Source organism: Diabrotica virgifera, chromosome 3, assembly GCF_917563875.1.
Source record: "Diabrotica virgifera virgifera chromosome 3, PGI_DIABVI_V3a".
NCBI classification, from domain to species: domain Eukaryota; kingdom Metazoa; phylum Arthropoda; class Insecta; order Coleoptera; family Chrysomelidae; genus Diabrotica; species Diabrotica virgifera.
The window spans coordinates 148,681,361-148,702,369 of record NC_065445.1 but is presented as its reverse complement, the minus strand read 5'-3'; the positions used below and the strand labels follow the sequence as shown (position 1 = coordinate 148,702,369).

Genomic DNA, 21,009 nt, shown 5'->3' with positions numbered 1-21,009 from the left:
TGGGGGGTTTGGGGGTTAAAATCCCACCCATAGCATATAGAAATATATATAAAAGGAGGTAGGAAAATGTAACTTGTCTTTCACAAATAATACAAAAAACTTTCGGTGTCTAAACAAACCCCCCTCCCCCAGAGGAAAATTCTAGGTGCGCCACTGGTTAAGAACCCATTTTTAAATTAACCTATTCTAATTGGGAAATAAGCCAAAATTTAACTTGAAAAATTGATTTTATTGACGTTTCGAATTCCACCTCGGACGTCGTTATCAAAATACAAAATATTAATAGTTAATTACAAAAATGCCACAAAGAAATAGCTTCAGAACAGTTGTTAATTTTAATTTGTATTTTTAGTAAAATGAATTCGCGTAAAGAACGTTAATTTCTTCAGTGGCTTGCTGAAATTGAAAATTAAGAAAACTTGCTTTTGATCTATATTATTTTTACTTTTGTTTTGTAAAATTAATAAAAAAAATTGGTTTACGAGACTTTCTATAATATGTGAGTACAACCCATTTTATATTTATACATGTTGACAATCATTTTTCCTCGAAATAAGTCGAATTTATGTAGGTGAGGGCGACGCTCATACGCGTGCAACCACGTCACAATAGAAGACGCGTGTAACGGCGGGTTAATGAAACTTAACCCTAAAAGGGCCCGTAGTAACATAACTTTAAGAAAAAAAAAGAAGAGGAAAGAAGACAAAAAAAATTGTTAATTAGTGAAAAATTCCCAGGAACCCAATTATCGAAACAGCATTTCAAAATATTTAATCCCCGCGACGTTATTAAAAAAACAAATTATAAACCAATTTTAATAATTTTCAAATGCCATTTTAGGGGAAAGTTTAATTGAAATTTGAATTTAGCAATACATTTATCTAAAATATACATAAACATAAAAATAATAAGATTTAATACAGGTGAATATTTCTTTGGCAACAACCGCGTTTTTGCAATTGAAAATAGAGTAACATTTAATAAACAAATTCAATATCTCAAAAAATATTAAATAATTTTAGACCAATTTTCTTTTTGAATAATACCGATAACATAGCGCAACTTCTCCTGTATAATAAGATATTTTATAGTGCTTATTTAAAACGCTAAAAATATTTTTTTGCAAATTTGTTTTTAAAGTTTTATGTATAATTATTTAAATAAATAAGGGGTCAAATTTAATTTAGTAAGTCTAGTATGAAAGATTTACTCTTCAAATTTGCAGAAAACAATCCTATAGATCTTTATTAGTAACCGAATGACTTCAGCAGTTAAAAAAGTAATTCTTTTGCAAAATGACCCCTTTTTAATTATTTAAACAATGATCCCCTTGTATGATTTGGATACTTTCTTGAAAATATCTTTTGTACCCACCTAAACTTTGATATAAAATTTGTTTCAACCTGTACGAATTTACATTTTGATTTACATGTAGTGTAATGTTATTTTACTAGACTAAATATGAATTTTAAGCATTTCTAAGCATTTAGATCTCTAGGTGAAAAAATCGTCCGTTTTAAGACAATAGAAATAATTTATTTGCTATTTAAACTCAAAACATTGATGAACCTTCAAACATGGTAGATGAGGGTCATAATCCATAATATATCTACTAATGTAACAGTTGCGGGAGTATCCAGTTTAGATGGAGTGTACAATTGTAGAATATTTAACAAAGAAATAGATTGATCTGGAAAAAGGAAGATATAAGTGTATTTAGATACTATTAAATATAGTGATTTATATTGTTATCACAAGAATTAAAATACCTGTAAAATATCCTCTTAAAGAGGCTGCTTTGGGTTTTTAAACAGTACGAAGGTAAATATATACAAAACAATTAGCCAATATATCGTCAAACACATTAAAACACAATGTAATGAGAATAGCAAAAAACATTCCTTGATAGATGAATTAGGCCGAGATAAAGAGGAAGATCCAGAAAAAGATCCATTAACAACATCAACGAAGATATGAGAAACATAACAGTCCTTGGCAGAAGAAGTCGATCGATAAAGATTGCAGGAAAAAAATCGGCAGTAGTGGTACAGGATAATATACGGAATATTCTTTTTCAAGCAAAGTCCGCCTGAGGAGCTAAAATTAGTGAAACACGTGTCACGGTATGGCGAGTTAGACGAGGTGTGAATATGCTTTTTCATATTATTTAAACATTATTTTTTTTACTTTAATTAAAGTAGAAAGTTGCAAATATTTCTACTTCACTGGCGTTCTTAGATATTTTATAATAAATATCAGGCTCCATCAGTGCTCTTAAAGAAAAGGGACATTAATGTCAAGTTAGTAGATTCTGTGGCTGTGTATTAACCACCGTTATACGAAAAGGATGTTCTCCTCTGCATCTTCTTTTAAGTAAAGGCCGCCTGAAGAACTAAAAATAGCGAAACATGTGTCACGGAATGGAGAGTTAGACGATGTGTAAATATACCTTTTCATAGTAAATATATGTATACATATAAATAATATTGTATAATTAGTAGATTTAGGTGACTTTGATTTAAATTAATAAATTTAATTTATGTAGAGACGCTTTGAGTTTTGCATTTAAATACAAAGTCTAACAAATCCTAGCTAGAGAAAGCTATGAATATTGACCACGCTTAAAGAACTGACGAAAGCAAACTCCTACTTAAACCGTTATTATTAGACGTTGCAGTTCAGAAAGTAGAGAAGTAGGACGTCCAAGAAGGAGAAAGAGGCACATAAAGCTTTTACTTACGTGGTTTGTTGAGCAAGATTAATATCATCTCTATCAACATCTCTACTATCAAATATACTAGGTGCAAGTTTTTTTACACTAAAATAGCTTATTATTGTTTTCTTAGTTAAAGCTACATCACTAGAGCACGCTATCAAAATAGTGGCAATAAATTCTTCTGGAAGGGATTTTGGCACACAGTCTTCATCTACTCCATCGAAGAATTGTTTTATTTTATCGATGTCATCTTGCTTTACTCTTCCTTCTGCTATTAGGTCCTTGGCTTTAAATTGGAAGTCTAAAGCCATGACGTAAGTACGGTTGCAACTGAAACAAAAATTAATTTTTCGATATTTATAAAAAAAATTTAATTAGTCAATGATATGTTTTATCAGTATCTATTGAACTATTTTATGAAATTATATAGTAAACAGTTTCATATTCTGATATATAAATAAATAATTACAAGATTAAATAATTAACTGTAACGACAATTGTTTATGTTTTTTATTTACACAAGTTATGTATTTGTTGATAAGAACTTTTCTGTTAATTATGTAAAATAGTTTACGATTAAGCCTATTCAAAATAACTAGGGAAAACTTTTATTTGGAACATTCTATCTACAACCAACATTCTTGAACCAACAACTGAAATGACAAAAAGAGAATATGATTAAAAATGGATATATTAGGTAGACATGGCATCGTTTAGTAGCAAAAAGAAAGAGTAGGCGAGGCAACAAACCTAGGAATTTTGTGCAGTAAGCTGAATCGTCATGCAACTTTTTGCATTCGATTCGAGAGAGGGTCAGCCAATTTTGTGAACTAAATTGATTTCCGGCAGAAATTTTTGTGCATAAGAAAATGCATTTTCAAAGTGCATCTCGAAAAGATGGAATGAGTTCAAATGAGTAAAATGAGTTCAATTTTTATACTCGGGGGTTTTGGAAGTCGCTGAACACGAATTTCATGACGGCGATGGTCTCCGAGTTACCTGGTGCCAAGGGTGGAACTCGTCGCCTGAAGTTTTATGTCATAATCATTCAAAATCAGTCAATAAACATTACATTACATTGGGAGATTGTCGATAGTGACCGGTTAATAACGTTATTGACTCGATTTACGTTATTGTCCGTAACATATATATATATATATATATATATATATATATATATATATATATATATATATATATATATATATATATATATATATATATATATATATATATATACAGTTTTTGGTTATTGGGTTATGCAGCAATTGATAAGTGTACTCTTTTAAGTCTTTATTCCGAGCTTTCGTTCATGATTATGAACATCGTCAGGGTGCTACAATTATATTATATATGTGAAACAATATGAAAATATGTATATAAAATTATATGTACTTACAACTTATTGAGGATATTTCAAATAGGTGGTCATTAAAATGAGAATTGTACTTATTAAAATGGTCATCTAATGTCTCGATAAAACAAAATTATTCAAATAAAAATTTTTTTTTTTTTTTTTTTTTTTTATAATTTAGTTCAACTTCAAAATCGACGAAATATAAAATGACACTTGGACATTCATGACATGGCATTATTTGAAATATCTAACAAAAATTTTTAAAGATGATCAATTTAGTAAACGACCAATAGGGTCAATGATAATTAAGAAAGTATTTTTTAAATTTTATAAATTACTGTTGAAATTATAAATTAAGGTAAAATTTAAAAAAATTAGTAAGATTTTTTGATCAAGTTTAATTAGAAGTTTTAAATTATTTATATAAAAGTAGTGTATAAAGTTGTTGACAAAAATTAATTTATACAAAAGTAATTTATAATGTTGTTGACAAGTCAGAGTATCTAGAAGAGGAGTTAGGAGATAACTCACGATTATCTAAAAATAGTAGATAAGAAAACATTTCATTTAGGTGGCCTATATCAGTACGATGATTCATCGAATTTGGATTTTTATTTATGTGAACCATTTCCAAAAAAAGCCGCTTTGAAGTATGTGACTCACGGTCCAATATTTTAGCGTTTTTGTAATCAATTTGATGATTATTATTGAAAACATGTTCACCCAATGCACTTCTGTCAGGGTACAATCTGCAGTCTGACTTATGTGAAGTTATTCTGTCTTTTAATCTTCTTGATGTTTGACCAATATATATTTGATTACAATCAAAAAAAAAAACAAGGAAGACTGTAGACTGTACCAGTTTTAGAAAGCATTGGAGTCTTGTCTTTGACGTTTGAAAAAACCTTATTGACTGTGAGAGTCGTCTTAAATGCAAGTTTGATATTTTCGAAAGGCTTAAAAAGCGATGTTTCTTTTCACTCAAAAAATTTAAAAATATTGTATCAACTTTTTTTGGAAAACGGTTATCCAGAGTCTTTGTTGAAGAAATTACTGTTTAATACAATTAACATTCAACCAACAAATGTTAATAACAATTTTGATGCAGACAACTCGCAAACCAACGCGACTCCCGTTACTAACGTAACTTATATGACCTTACCATATATTAGCGATATTGCACCGAAGTTTACTAGACTTTTTAAGCCTTTCGAAAATATCAAACTTGCATTTAAGACGACTCTCACAGTCAATAAGGTTTTTTCAAACGTCAAAGACAAGACTCCAATGCTTTCTAAAACTGGTACAGTCTACAGTCTTCCTTGTTTTGATTGTAATCAAATATATATTGGTCAAACATCAAGAAGATTAAAAGACAGAATAACTTCACATAAGTCAGACTGCAGATTGTACCCTGACAGAAGTGCATTGGGTGAACATGTTTTCAATAATAATCATCAAATTGATTACAAAAACGCTAAAATATTGGACCGTGAGTCACATACTTCAAAGCGGCTTTTTTTGGAAATGGTTCACATAAATAAAAATCCAAATTCGATGAATCATCGTACTGATATAGGCCACCTAAATGAAATGTTTTCTTATCTACTATTTTTAGATAATCGTGAGTTATCTCCTAACTCCTCTTCTAGATACTCTGACTTGTCAACAACATTATAAATTACTTTTGTATAAATTAATTTTTGTCAACAACTTTATACACTACTTTTATATAAATAATTTAAAACTTCTAATTAAACTTGATCAAAAAATCTTACTAATTTTTTTAAATTTTACCTTAATTTATAATTTCAACAGTAATTTATAAAATTTAAAAAATACTTTCTTAATTATCATTGACCCTATTGGTCGTTTACTAAATTGATCATCTTTAAAAATTTTTGTTAGATATTTCAAATAATGCCATGTCATGAATGTCCAAGTGTCATTTTATATTTCGTCGATTTTGAAGTTGAACTAAATTATATAAAAAAAAAAAAAAAAAAAAAAAAAAATTTTTATTTGAATAATTTTGTTTTATCGAGACATTACATGACCATTTTAATAAGTACAATTCTCATTTTAATGACCACCTATTTGAAATATCCTCAATAAGTTGTAAGTACATATAATTTTATATACATATTTTCATATTGTTTCACATATATAATATAATTGTAGCACCCTGACGATGTTCATAATCATGAACGAAAGCTCGGAATAAAGACTTAAAAGAGTACACTTATCAATTGCTGCATAACCCAATAACCAAAAACTGTACATTTACTGTCAGCAAAGACTCATTGTCTTCTTATATATATATATATATATATATATATATATATATACAGGGTGTCCCAAAAGTAGCGGGACGGTCGAATATTTCTCGAAAAAAACATTGGATAGAAAAGCTGAAAAATATGTGTTCAATATTTTTCAAAGATCTACCGAATGATACTAAACACGACCCCAACTCCACCTCTTGGAGGTAAGGTGGGGGTAACTTTAAAATCTTAAATAGAAACCCCATCTTTTATTGCAGATTTGGATTCCCTACGTAATAGTAAGCAACTTTTATTCGAAACATTTTTTCGAATTGTAGATAGATGGCGCTATAATCGGGAAAAACAATTTATCGTGATACCATAGGTAAATTATAGAAACGGTCTAATATCTCAAGAAATACACTTCCAAATAAAAAACCAAAAAATACGTGTTCATTATTTTTCAAGAGCCTATATAATAACAACTGGCAATATTTTTCAAAGATCTACCGAATGATACTAAACACGACCCCAACTCCACCTCTTGGAGGTAAGGTGGGGGTAACTTTAAAATCTTAAATAGAAACCCCATCTTTTATTGCAGATTTGGATTCCCTACGTAATAGTAAGCAACTTTTATTCGAAACATTTTTTCGAATTGTAGATAGATGGCGCTATAATCGGGAAAAACAATTTATCGTGATACCATAGGTAAATTATAGAAACGGTCTAATATCTCAAGAAATACACTTCCAAATAAAAAACCAAAAAATACGTGTTTATTATTTTTCAAGAGCCTATATAATAACAACTGGCCGTTTATGCTGATGATATTAATATTATGAGTAGAACATCAACAGGAGCACAGGAAGCATATGCAGAGTTAAAAACACAAACAAAAATGCTAGGTCTGGAAATTAACACAAAAAACAAAAATAATGACTCAGACGAGAAGAAATATAGTCCCAGAAAACATTATACATGAAGATGACATTGAAACGGTTGAAAAGTTTACATACCTGGGAGTAGAAATATATGCCGACGGATCAGAAGATGGAGAAATAAGGAAGAGAATAACGCATGCAAACAGAGCTTATTTTGCCCTCTCCCATATATTTCGGTCAAAAAGTGTCCACCGAAATACAAAGATGAGAATCTATAAAACCTTAATTCGACACCAATAACATGCTATGGCAGTGAAGTCTGGGTGCTGAAAGAAACATCCAAAAACAAACTCGACACATTCGAAAGGAAAGTACTTAGGAGAATACTAGGACCTGTGAGGGAAAACGGAATCTTCAGAAGTCGATACAACAACGAGCTTTATCAACTTTATAAGGAAACGCCCCTGTCAGACTTCATTAGATTACAAAGATTGCAATGGGCCGGACATGTGATAAGAATAGGAGAGGATAGGCTACCAAAACGAGCACTGAATGCTAGAATGCAAGGAAAGAGACCGGTTGGGAAGCCACGAAAGCGCTGGGAAGACACAGTAAACAGCGACGCACAAGCCCTTTTAGGAGTCCGTGTATGGAGAAGAGCAGCCACAGACAGACAAGGGTGGAGGCAAAAAATAAAGGAGGCCAAGGCTCAATTTGGGCTGTAGTGCCGTAGAAGAAGAAGAAGATATAATAACATCAAACACGACCCTCCACTTCACCCCCTGGAGGTGGGGTGGGGGGTAACTTTAAATTATTTAATAGGGATCCCCATGTTTTATTGCAATTTGGATTCCTCATGAAAAAATAAGTAACATTTATTCGAAATATTTTTTAGAATTGTTGATAGATGGCTCTATAATCGAAAAAATACAATTTATTAGCATCTCAAATAAAAGTTACTTATTTTTACATGAGAAATCTGCAATAAAAAATGGGGGTCTGCATTTAAGATTTTTAAGTTACCCACCACCCCACCTCTAGGTGATGGAGTTGGGGGTCGTCTTTAGTAACATTCCATAGATTTTTAAAAAATATTGAACAAGTATTTTTCAGTTTTTCGATCAAATGTTCATTTCGCGAAATATTCGAACGTCCTGCTGCTATTGCGACACCATGTATATACATGTTACGGACAATAACGTAAATCCAGTAGCGTAACTAGTCTGACTGCGCCCCAATGCAAGTATTTCCCGTACGTCCCTACTCGTAGACTCATTTTCCAGAAAATCAGTTTTTTGCGCCCCCCTAAGACCTGCGCCCCAATGCACCGCATTGGTTGCATTGGCGTTAGTTACGCCACTGCGTAAATCCGGTCAATAACGTTATTAACCAGTCAATATCGACAATGGCCCAATGTAATGTAATGTTTATTAATTGATTTTGAATGACATAAAACTCCAAGGGACGAGTTCCACCCTGGGCACCAGGTACCTCGGAGACCATCGAATTCATGAAATTCGTGTTCAGTCCGGATATAAAAATTGAACTTATTTCCGTCAATATTTTCTGAGTTCTAAATTTTTCATTTTCCATCTCGTCGAGATGCACTTTAAAAATGCATTTTTCAACGAGCGTGCGAAAAAGTCTACTTTTCGGCACGCGTTTTAGTTTGGAAAGTTTTACTTTTCCGCATTACTTTTCCGCACTGAATTTACATACATATTGTGCTTTTAATGCCCAATTATTGACAACGTCGAGAATAGATGGTGGTAGTTCTTCGTCACTTGATGCCATCTAAATCACTGAATTATTTTAAAATTCGTAAGTAAAGATACGTGGAAATTTTAAAGTGTGTGACATGCTTTTTGACAATAATTGCTTTATTTGACATTGTTGCTATGACTTTAAAATATTAAAACCTTTATTAATATACACCATTCATTACTGCATAACAGGTATTTAGGCACAGCACTGACTTTAATTCGGGATTATTATAATTTATTAGCGTTATTTTTTAATTAAATTAATTGATTAAGATTTGGCCATAATTTAAACGCTCGTAGAAAAAATATTGTTCCTAACTCTTGCGGAAAGTCTCTTTTCCGCACTCTACTGCTTGCCGAACTCCGTTTCGCGTCGTTCGGCAAACTGCAATAGCGTGCGGAGAAGTATGACTTTCCGCACTAGTTAGAAAAATAACTATTTCTTATGCGCAAAAATTTTTGCCGGAGACCAATTTAGTTCACAAAATTGCCTGACATTCTCTCGAATCGAATGCAAGAAGTTGCATACCGATTCATCTTACTGCACAAAATTCCTAGGTTTTGGGCTTTTTAGCGGTTCATTGCTTCGTCTAGAGTTCCAGTTAAAAGGATTATAGCATATTCAACTTATATAATAGAAATTAATAAGGACGATTGCTCATATTGATTGATCATATTTATAAAAGCTTATAATAGGGGAGGAAATATGCTAAATTTTGCAGTTACTCGAGAGTTATGCGGACCTATTGGCTTGTGAAGAGTAGGTTCTAAAACCAAAAAAAAGTTAAGTGAAGTTTTCCATAAAGTGGGGAAGTTTCCATTTTTTAATTTAATTTTCCATTTCCAACAATTGTTTTTTCCGATTATAGCGCCATCTATCCATAATTCGAAAAAATGTCTTGAATAAAAGTTTCTTATTTTTACGTAGAGAATCCAAATATGCAATAAAAATTGGGGGCTCGTATTTAATATTTAAAAGTAACCCCCCACCCCACACGTGGGGGGTCGTGTTTAGTGCCATTCAAAAGATTTTTCAAAAATATTGAATACGTGTATTTTGCAGTTTTTCGATCTGATGTTCATTTCGCGAAATATCGCGGGGTTCGTATTTAAAATTTTAAATTTACCCCCCACCCCACTCCGTGAGGGATCCAGTTTGGTATCATTCGATAGATTTTTGAAAAATATTGAACCCTTATTTTTTAGTTTTTCGATCTGACGTTCATTTCGCGAAATATTCGCTTTATTTTTGTGAAACTTTGTGACATCCATTTCCTTACGCCCGGCTCAAATCTTCAGATTTTTTTTAATAATATACCTACACTGTTTTGCATGTATGTACTTAACTTACCTTATCTTAATCTGACGATTTCGAGATTCATTTTTTCGGATAGATATTTTTTTTCGGGCCCCCTTAACGAACTCACCTGTATTAAGAGCCAATATATGGTAGAGGCATTGTTTATATAGTCATAGTTGGTCAACGCAACGAATAAATTTATTTGATTTCAGTATCTACCTATGTATGTATGTGCGTGCATAAGTATTATATGTGCGCACATGTACGTAATATTATTATATTTGGAATATTGTAGCAAACAGTAATTTAGTATCTATCGTGGCTGAATGGATCAAGTAATCCAAAGCTAATAAGGAAAGAAAAAAAATTATTTGATACTAATTGAGACAGTCACCAGATGTCACCACCATAGACTAAGAGCCGCTATAGGTGAAAATTCTTAATCATTTTAGGCACGACGGGACCCTATAACTTAAATAATAGAACCTAAAAGAAAACGTTTGAACACTGTGCCGTCACTTTTCAGTGGCACATGCGTCTACAGTGGCGCATCAAACTTTCCACTTATGGACGGGATACATAAATTAAAAAATACCCTCCCTAATTACCAGAATTTAATTTTTTTCATTTTTTTTAGTTTTATGTGATCAAGATATAAGATTCATCGTAATTTTAACCCACCACCCCCTTCTCCCTGCCCCCACCTCAAAAACTTTATTTTTCGATTTTATTTTTTTTTTGGTGGGATGCAATCAATTTTAAAATTTCAAAAAATTTACACGCATAGTTAAGGGTTTTATAAAACACGTCTATTTTTTATAGACCTGTAGGTTGAGTGTACATAACCTCAAAAAAATTTTAAAATTTTTTTTTGAAAAAAAGTATATAACTTTTTTTTGGGGATAGCTGCAGATCTAATTTTTTATTAGTCTTATGTATTTTTTCAAACACTATATTTCTAATTTTTTTCAGATTTTTCTGTAACGTATCCAAAAAACTATTTTTTAAGGGGGTTTTGGGGGGTTTGAACGTGTTTTTCTGATTTTTAAATATTCTAAAGAACTCAGTTACTTCAAGTTACATATAACCTATAAAAACAAAATTGATTTGTTATATTATGAAGTCTATAAAATAGGGAAAATCCCCCAAAACCCCCAAAAAAACAGTTTTTCGGATTTTTGAAGGTGGAGAGACTTACGAAAAAATCTGAAAAAAATTTAAAATATAGTGTTTGATAAAACACACAAGATTAAGAAAAAATTAGACCGGCAACTATTCCTCAAAAAAAGTTATACGCTTTTTTGAAAAAAAAAATTTCTTTTAATTGTTTGAGGTTATGTACACTCTACCTATGAGTCTATAAAAAATAGGCATGTTTTATAAAAGCTTCAACTATGCGTGTGAATTTTTAAAATTGATTGCATCCCACCAAAAAAAATAAAAACGAAAAATGAAGTTTTTGATGGTGGGGCAGGGGGAAGGGGGTGGTGGGTTAAAATCACGATGAATCCTATGTGTTAATCACATAGAACTTAAAAAAATAAAAAATTTAATTCTGTTAGTAAGTTCTGTTAACTTTTAATTTATTTATCCCGTCCATAAGTGGAAAGTTTGATGCGCCACTGTCGACGCATGTGCCACTGAAAAGTGACGGCACAGTGTTCAAACGTTTTCTTTTAGGTTCTACTATTTAAGTTATAGGGTCCCATCGTGCCTAAAATGATTAAGGAATTTCACCTATAGCGGCTCTTAGTCTACCATTTCTGTCAGGGTTGTAATGTCACGCGCAACTAGGATAAATCCAAAATGCATAGAAACCAAGTTGGATAGGATACGAAACCAAACATTACGCCATACAAATACGCCTTAATATAAAAATAATAGAAAAGTAATGAATGTCGATAGAATTAAAAATAACATAACAGAGATTTAGAATATTGCTTCATATGAAGTGATTGACAGTTTTATTTTTTAGAAAGCACCGTCAAAAACAAAGGTAGTTTTGATTAGCGGTATTGGGACCGTGCAAGTTCGGCAAAGCGACACCTATTTCTACGCTCTGCAACTTTATTCGCACTTTTAATTATATTGGCCAATTATATTAGTCCTGGTTACTGGATAATTGTCCATAGCCCAAAAAAATAATAAGAAAAAATAAGATTCAGGTTATGTTATTAAAACGTAAACAATTGTATGTAGTAAATAAAATTAGTTATTAAAATGCAGTACTGCAAGCAAAATAGAATTATTAATTAAATTTACCTTTATATAATAATTGCATATCATATCAATATTGTGGAGCAACATATAATTTTTCTTCTCCAATGACAGTAGATATGAAATGTACGTCAATTTGACAATTTCAATTGACAATATGAATTATTTAAGAAAATTGCAATATTTCTCCGCCATTCGCGCACGATCGTTTCACGTATCCCTTCCAAGTACTTGCACACCGCGAATAGGTGGCGGTAGAACCAATATTTTCAACCTCACGAAAATATGAAAAAACGCACACATACCTAATACCTAATGAAAAATACTAAAGATCAATTTTGTACTAACGGGACAGCAGGTAGGAAAAGAATACTGAATTTGTAATGTGCTGTTAGAGAAGAATTCTAAATATCTGGGATAGCCAAAAGAACAAATACCTACATCTGAGAGTAAGAATTCTTTCGATATAACATGACATATTGTGTTGGTAATATGGAAAGACTAGTAGTCCAAGGGAAACCGGAGGGAAAATGATAAAAAAAAAATCGCGGGCGATCACTAGGTACATACCTAGAGTGGAAAAATTACTAAATCGAGCTTCGTTCATGCGGTACATGCAATCTAGAATAGAGACAGATGGGGATGAATGATATGTAAGAAATGTAATTAGGAAAATTTACCCTGATGAGAGGGATAAAAAGGATGATAATAAATTAAGATGAGACACATCGAGTGAATTATTTATGAGTAATCCACCTAATTAAAGAAAATTAAATATTTCCCTGATATTTGAAGATCATTGAAGATAATAACTAAGGTAAACAATTACCTGTTTAGAAGATTATAAAATTTCTGGTTTACGTATACAAAACAGTGGGCCAATAAAACATCGATGTAATGGTGTTTTCAGGTGTAGTCAAGAGAGTTGAAATATACTACACCGTTATAGGCTTAAATGGATTAAAAAAGTCCCCATTAGTGCGGCAGATTCGTGCAAATATTATAAGAATTGCACATTTAATGATACAAGCATATAATTTGGTCCACATATACAGCACATATAAAGGTACAAAATTAGATATGAGGCCATCTCAGATTTTGCCTTTCACAAAAATGGCGGTCATTCAAAATGGTCGACTATACATATTTGACTAATAGCACGATATCTTTTGAATGAAAAGTCCGATCTCAACCAAATTTGCTACATAGGTTCTTTTTGTGATTTACAAGATCGATATCGTGAACTGGAAGAATCGGTTTACCAGAAGTCATGTTTTATCTGGTTTCTTATGTAAAACTATTTTATATTCTGAAAATAATTTATTTTCAATTTTTTCACCATGTATATAGTAATTTTTCAAAATGGTAATACCACCATTGAAAAGAGCATAAGAATATGTTTTAGGAAATATTTTCAACTTTTTAGTTATTTTAATTACCACTTAATAACTGCACAACGTATCTTCACATTTACCTATGTGTGGTAGGTTCGTGCAAATATTATAAGAATTATTGTGCATTTAATGGTAGAAGCATATAATTTGGACCACATATACCTATACTACACATACAAAAGTGCAAATTTAGATATGAGGCCATCTCAGATTTTGCCTTTTACAAAAATGGCGAGCATTCAAAATGGCGGCTGTAGATATGTGACTAATAGCACGATCACTTTTGAACGAAAAGTCCGATTTCAGCCAAATTTGGCACCAAAGTTCTTTTTTTGATGAATAAGATTTAGGTTTTGAACCGGAAGAATCGGTTTAACAGAAGTTGTGTTTTTACTGTTTTTTTTTTGTATGTAAAAATATGTTGTTTTTTTTAATTCTTCCACCCTGCATATATTAATTTTTCAAAAAGGTAATACCGCCATTGAAAAGAGTGTAAAAATATTTTTTTCGAAAGATTTTGAACTTTTTAGTTATGTTAATTACCTTTTAATAAATGCATAAAGTATCTTCACATGTAGCTATGTGCGGCAGATTAATTTTGAATGCCCGCCATTTTTGTAAAAGACAAAATCTGAGATGGCCTCATATCAAAATTTTAATCTTTGTATGTGTAGTGTGTGTGGTCCAAATTATATGCTTTTAGCATTAAGTGCACAATAATTCTTATATTACATATTTGCACGAATCTGCCGCACATAGGTTCATAGGTACATGTGAAGATACGTTATGTATTTATTAATTGGTAATTAACATAACTAAAGAGTTCAACATATTTGCTAAAATATATTTTTACGCTCTTTTCAACGCCGGTATTACCTTTTTGAAAAATTATATACAGGGTGAAAGAATTGGTAAAAAACAACATGTTTTTACATAAAAATTAGGAAAAACACAACTTCTGGTAAATCGATTCTTTCAGTTCAAGACCTTGGTCTTACACATCAAAAGAATAACCTATATACCAAATTTGGTTAAAATCAGACTTTTCGTTCAAAAGTTATCGTGCTATTAGTTACATATGTATAGTCGCCATTTTGAATGCCCGCCATTTTTGTAAAAGGTAAAATCTAAGATGGCCTTATATCTAAATTTGAACCTTGATTATGTTTAGTATATGTGGTCCAAATTATATGATTCTACCATTAAATTCACAATAATTCTTATAATATTTGCACGAATCTGCCACACATAGGTACATGTGAAGATACGTTATGCATTTAATAAATGGTAATTAACATAACTAAAAAGTTCAAAATATTTTCTACAAAATATTTTTACGCTATTTTCAATTGCGGTATTACCTTTTTGAAAAATTAATATATACAGAGGGAAAAAATTGAAAAAAAAAACACATATTTTTACATAAACAACCAGTAAAAACACAACTTCTGGTAAACCGATTATTCTGGTTCACCACGTCCATCTTGTAAATCAAAAAAAGAACCTATATACCAAATTTAGTTGAAATCGGACTTTTCGTTCAAGAGTTATGGTACTATTAAACACATATATATAGTCGTCATTTTGAATATCCGCCATTTTTGTAAAAGACAAAATCTGAGATGACCTCATATCTAAATTTGAACCTTTATATGTGTAGTATATGCTTTCCAAATTATATGCTTGTATCATTAAATGTGCAATTGTGTCACATATCGGCCGCACTACATCCATTCTTTAAGATTTCAATTAATGCATATTTTTAAATAGTCTAGGAGCCAGCTAGGGGTCAGCGTGGTGTTTTTAAATTTGATGGGAAGTTTTTTATGTATTTTTGGCTCCTGATGGCCCATCCAAGTTTTTTGAAGTTATACTTCTTTAGGCGCGATATGAGGGTGAATTTTAATATGATTAAAACCTTCAATCTGGGCGCAGCCGCATTATAACTTTGTTCTGATTGGATGTTCAAATGACATGTCAAAAATTATCCAATATGGCAGCTGTGGCACAGCTGTGGTTTGGTTATGTATGGTTGTTGCGTTTTAAAATTTGTGGGAAGAGAAACAACAAACGAAAGTTAGTTAATAGTTATACTGCCTTTGGCAGTTATAACTGTGGATAACATCAATCAACCGGGACGATCTACGATCTCACTTATTCAAAACTAAAGAATCGGAGAGTCCAGTACTTGAGTCTTTTATTACTGGTAAGTGTTTTAAAAATAGTTGATCAAATTTTGTTATGACATTTAAACATAGCCACTATACACGATGCAAGTAATTGCGAAATTTATTGCACAAGTTCTTGCAGCAAGAACTTCTGCAATAAGTTGCAATTAGCTTTCTGCAATAAAATGATTACAGGGTGCAAGTAATTGCATAAACTGACATGAAATAGACAGAAACTTTGACCTACCATAAATTTTAGGTTATGTTGTTTTTATAAATTAAATGTGATTTTTTGAGTAGAGTTATCAGATATTAGATTAAAAAGTTAGATTATTGAGAAAATTATAATATGTACTATAATATGTAATTATATAATATGTATTATAATATGTAATTATATATGTATAATTATAATATAAAAAAATCAATTAATACCTAATGCAAGTATTACCTATAATACATTTACAAAAGGAAACAAGTTACAAAAGAAATAAAAATAGAAAATAGTTTCTTTAATCCCTATGTTGTATAATTAAAGTTATCCACCAGAATAATGTTATCTGTGAAGCGTGAAATTGGTAAAAGGTTCCTATAGGTTTCTTAAAAATTGTTTAGTTTGAAATTTAGGTTGACAGAATGTCAAAATAAACAGTGTAGCCTTAAAAGTTACTAAATATATAACCAAATTACATAACCTATTTGTAAAATGTAAAATAAACCTACCTATACTACATTCGCTCTCGCGAGATTTTTTTTGACACTGACGTTAGTAATTTCTTTTTTGAAAAATTCAGTTGTCAGAAGTGACTGGAAATTACTACAAAACCAACGCACCTGCTCATATCTAATATTATTAATAGTAAACAGACATAAAAATAACATAAACCTTACGCCAATCAATATTTATTTATTTAAACCATTATAATGTATTGATAGCAAATGAGAAAATTATTTATTGTACAAAATAAAAATATTTTGTAGAAATAAACTTCCCAAAATTTTATGAGATTAGTAGACACTCCCACTATTTCTAATAATTCTTCTTTTTTTAATGAAAGATTAAGTTGATTTGAGTTGATTTTAGCAGTTAATAGTGTGAGGTAGGAATTTGTGTGTTGTAGGTTTCCTATTCCGAATGTCTCAAAAAAAATCTCGCGAGAGCGAATGTAGTATAGTATGTATGTAAAATAAACCTACCTAACCAACAAAATTTCTAAAAATATTCATCTAATATTGTTTTCTTGCTCTGTTTTGTTGTGTTGTAATATTTGAATTCCGTACACATCAAACTAATGTGGTTAAATTCGGAACTGTCAAGTTGTTCAGTTGCTCTATCTTCCAGTAAGATGCATATGTCCCGGTAGCCGATATCTAAAGGTGCTGGAAATTGAACACAATGTACGTGGGTTCAATCCCCAATACAAACTTTATTTTTTATGCATTTTATGATTGTAACTATATTATTATATAATTATGTTTTAAGAGAATACGTATTTAATTAAAATTTTTCCAACAATTATTGTTCAGAAATCATTTGTGGCATTTTTCAATGTGTTTGTGTGTGTTTAATTCTGTTATAAGTATAACTTCTTACGTGCGTACAAAGTACATACACATTCTTTTTTTTTGTATTTATGGCTGCTGGTTTCGAATTTTAAGGGTGGATTTCTATATGAGTGGTCAAATAATTGTTATAGACAATTTAATTGTTTACAATGTTCAAGCTCGTACTAAAACAGAAATTTTTTTTCAAATAAAATTTGTTCATTGAAAAAAAAATACAAAGAAAATGTCTTTTACTAGTAGTACGTTCTTTAAAGGTAAAATACTGCAAAACCTCTAAATTTTAAAGAACCGCTTGGAATGACATAAAATTTGGCATACACATAGCTAACAAGTCAAAGAAAAAAGTGATATTGTGCCGATTTGTGCTTTTGCTCTAAGGGAGTTTCACCCCCTTTTGGAGGTAAAAAATATATGTTCGAAATAAGTCCGGAAATGGATAAAATGACTAATTCTAAGCAACTTTTGTTCTATAAAGTTTTTTCACCAAGTTAATACGTTTCGAGTTATTTGCGAGTGAATATGTTAATTTTTCTACAAAATAACCACGTTTTCAGACGGTTTTTCGCAAATAACTCAAAAAGTAAGTATTTGGTTGAAAAAAATATCCTATCAAAAATATAGCGCGTAAAAAAGTGAAAAACATGGTGTACATATTAGGTCACTGTGCGTAGTCGAAGCAGAGTTATAGCTAATGAAAAATAGGTTCATATTGGTCAAATTCCAAATCGAATATTTTAACGAGCCATAACCAAAAAACGAAGCACTTTTTTAGGGAAAACTCATTCTGAATTTTTTAAAGTGTATAAAAAAATGCTTATTTTTGTTTTTAAAAAAATTTTTTTAGCATCAAAAGTAAACAAGTTACGCTCAAAATAAAGTAGGTCCCTTTTTTTGGTAAGAAATCGGGAAAATGACCCCCTAATTAGCATTTCATATGAACTTAATTGTTACAACTTCACAAGTTTTTTACTCGCGTATGTATTGGTCATATGATCTGTAAGTTTCATCAGCTCAAAGTCCTTATTTTTGAAAGAGCTGTAGTTAAAAGAGATTTAACGAGTCACTCATCACGAGTGTATGCAAATATAGAAACACCGAATCTTAACCAATTTTTATCTTACAGAAAACCAAAAAAATACGAAATATTCAGAAAAGTAAAGCCGAGTTTTTTGGTGTTTAAGATTTTTGGTATCTCTAACAATTTTTAAGTTATTTTGAAAAAAACATTTTTTTCAAAATTAAAATTTTTAAAAATTTTACTTTAAAACCCATTTTTTTCAAAAATAAGCACTTTAAATCGATTAAGCTTACAGACCATATAAACACAACATAAGTAAAGTAACTTGTAAGGCGGTAACGATTAATTTCATTTAAGTTGCTAATTGGAGGGTGATCTTCCTGATTTTTTTTGCCAAAACAAAAGATCAACTATATTTTGAGCGTAACTTGCTTACATTTGATGCTAGAAATTGTTTTTATCAAAACAGAAATAAAGCTTTTTTTTAACCACTTTAAAAAAGTTATAATGTGTTTTCCCCAAGAATGCTTCATTATTTGGATATTTCACATTCAATTATTCTATTTGGAATTTTTCGAATATGAACCTATTTTTCATTAGCTATAACTCTGCTTTTGCTAGGTATAGAGACCTAATATATACACCGCTTTTCTCACTTTTTTATAGGCTATAGTTTTGCTAAGAATATTTGTTTCGACAAAATGCTTACGTTTTGAGTTATTTGTGAAAAATCGTTTAAAAACGTGGTTATTTTGTTGAAAAATGAACATGTTCACTTGCAAATAACTCAAAAAGTATTGATTTGATGCAAAAACTCCATAGAACAAAAGTTGCTTAAAATTAGTCAGTTTATCAATTTCGAGACTTATCTTGGACATATATTTTTTACCCCCGAGATGGGGTGAAAGTCACCCCCAGGGCAAAAGCACGCATTGGCACCATATCACTTTTTTTCTTTGACATGTTAGCTATGCGTATGCCACATTTCATGTCAATCCAAGCGGTTCTTTAAAATTTACAGCAAAATCCGTGAAAGAATGTACTATAGGCTTGAATCCAATAATTATAACTTGATATATTGTAAAATTATTGCAAAATGGTAGCAAAATACACTGAAATCGTACCCCGGCTTTTATGTATGCACATGAGTTTTACAAAGCTCATTTGCATTTGTAGAAGCCGAGTTACAATCGAAAAAGCTTTGAAAAATACTTATTTTGTAACCATTTTGCACTAATTTTACAATCTAAAGTTATCTCGAGTAATTAATGGATTAAAGTTTAGTATATCTACGCCATATGAAAATTATAAGAGAAAAAGAACGAAAGTTAAAGAGATAGTTAAGAAAGAGAAAAAGAAAGGTTGGGAAAAATTCGGAGAAAAAATGGAAGAAAACAGCACAGAAAACGTAAAATTATTTTATAGAACACTGAAAAACCTAAGAAGCAACAAAGAAACGAAACTGAAACAAATAATGAACAAGGAAGGAACAATAATAAATGACGATAAAACAATAATGGAAAGATGGAGGGAACATTTCCAGCTGATACTGAATGGAAATCAAGCGAATACAATGGAGAAGGAAAGCCACATCAAGAGAGTATCCATGAGAAACACGGAAAATCCAGAAACTATAGAAAAAGAAGAACTAGAAGAAGCAATAAGAAAGATAAAGCTTGGAAAAGCACCAGGAAGCGATGAAGAAGCACCAGAAATGATGAAATATATAGCAGTAAAAGCAAAAGAAAAATTGTTATACATAATATAACCTAATATGGAAGAGAAAAGTAATACCCAGAGAATAGACAAATTTATTATACCTATATACAAGAAAGGAAACACAAGATACTGTAAGAACTATAGAGGTATATCACTACTATGTGTAGCAGCAAAAGTATACGAAACCATAATAGAAAGGAAAATCCGAAAAGAAATAGAACATAAATTAGAGGACGTACAAAGTGGATTCAACAAGGACACAACACACAAGACCATATCACCATGCAACAAGTAATAGAAAAAGCATTAAAGAAAAATAGAGAAATATATCTGAGCTTTATAGACATGGAAAAAGCCTTCGACTCAGTAAAAAGAAAAGATATATGGGAAAGCCTAAAGAAGAAGGAAGTAAGTGAAGAACTGATAGAAGCAATAAAGAGTATATACATGAAAACAACAAATACAGTAAGAATGTTAAATATACAGTCAGAACCATTTGAAACAACTCAAGGAGTTAGACAAGGGGAAGTCTCAGCCTAGTGCTATTCATAAACGTAATAGATGAGATAGTGAAAGAATGTAAGAAAACTTTCAAGAAATACTGCATCGGTTGGAACATTGAAAGGCTGAGATGTGTATATTT

The 21,009-nt window shown here is 30.9% G+C and overlaps 1 protein-coding gene across 5 annotated transcripts in view; it reads right to left on the bottom strand.

Annotated features, from left to right (window-relative positions):
• Positions 1-21,009, bottom strand: part of LOC126881347 (uncharacterized) — a 179,801-nt gene that overhangs the window by 55,008 nt on the left and 103,784 nt on the right. For 4 of the 5 annotated variants that reach the window (XM_050645584.1, XM_050645585.1, XM_050645582.1 and 1 more), the window contains exon 2: positions 2,741-3,046. In XM_050645584.1, coding sequence (XP_050501541.1) covers positions 2,741-3,027 — 287 coding nt within the window. In that variant the 5' untranslated portion in view covers positions 3,028-3,046. Of the gene's footprint in view, positions 1-2,740; positions 3,047-17,260; positions 17,458-21,009 lie in introns of those variants that run through there. The other variant, XM_050645586.1, reaches the window with a different exon arrangement.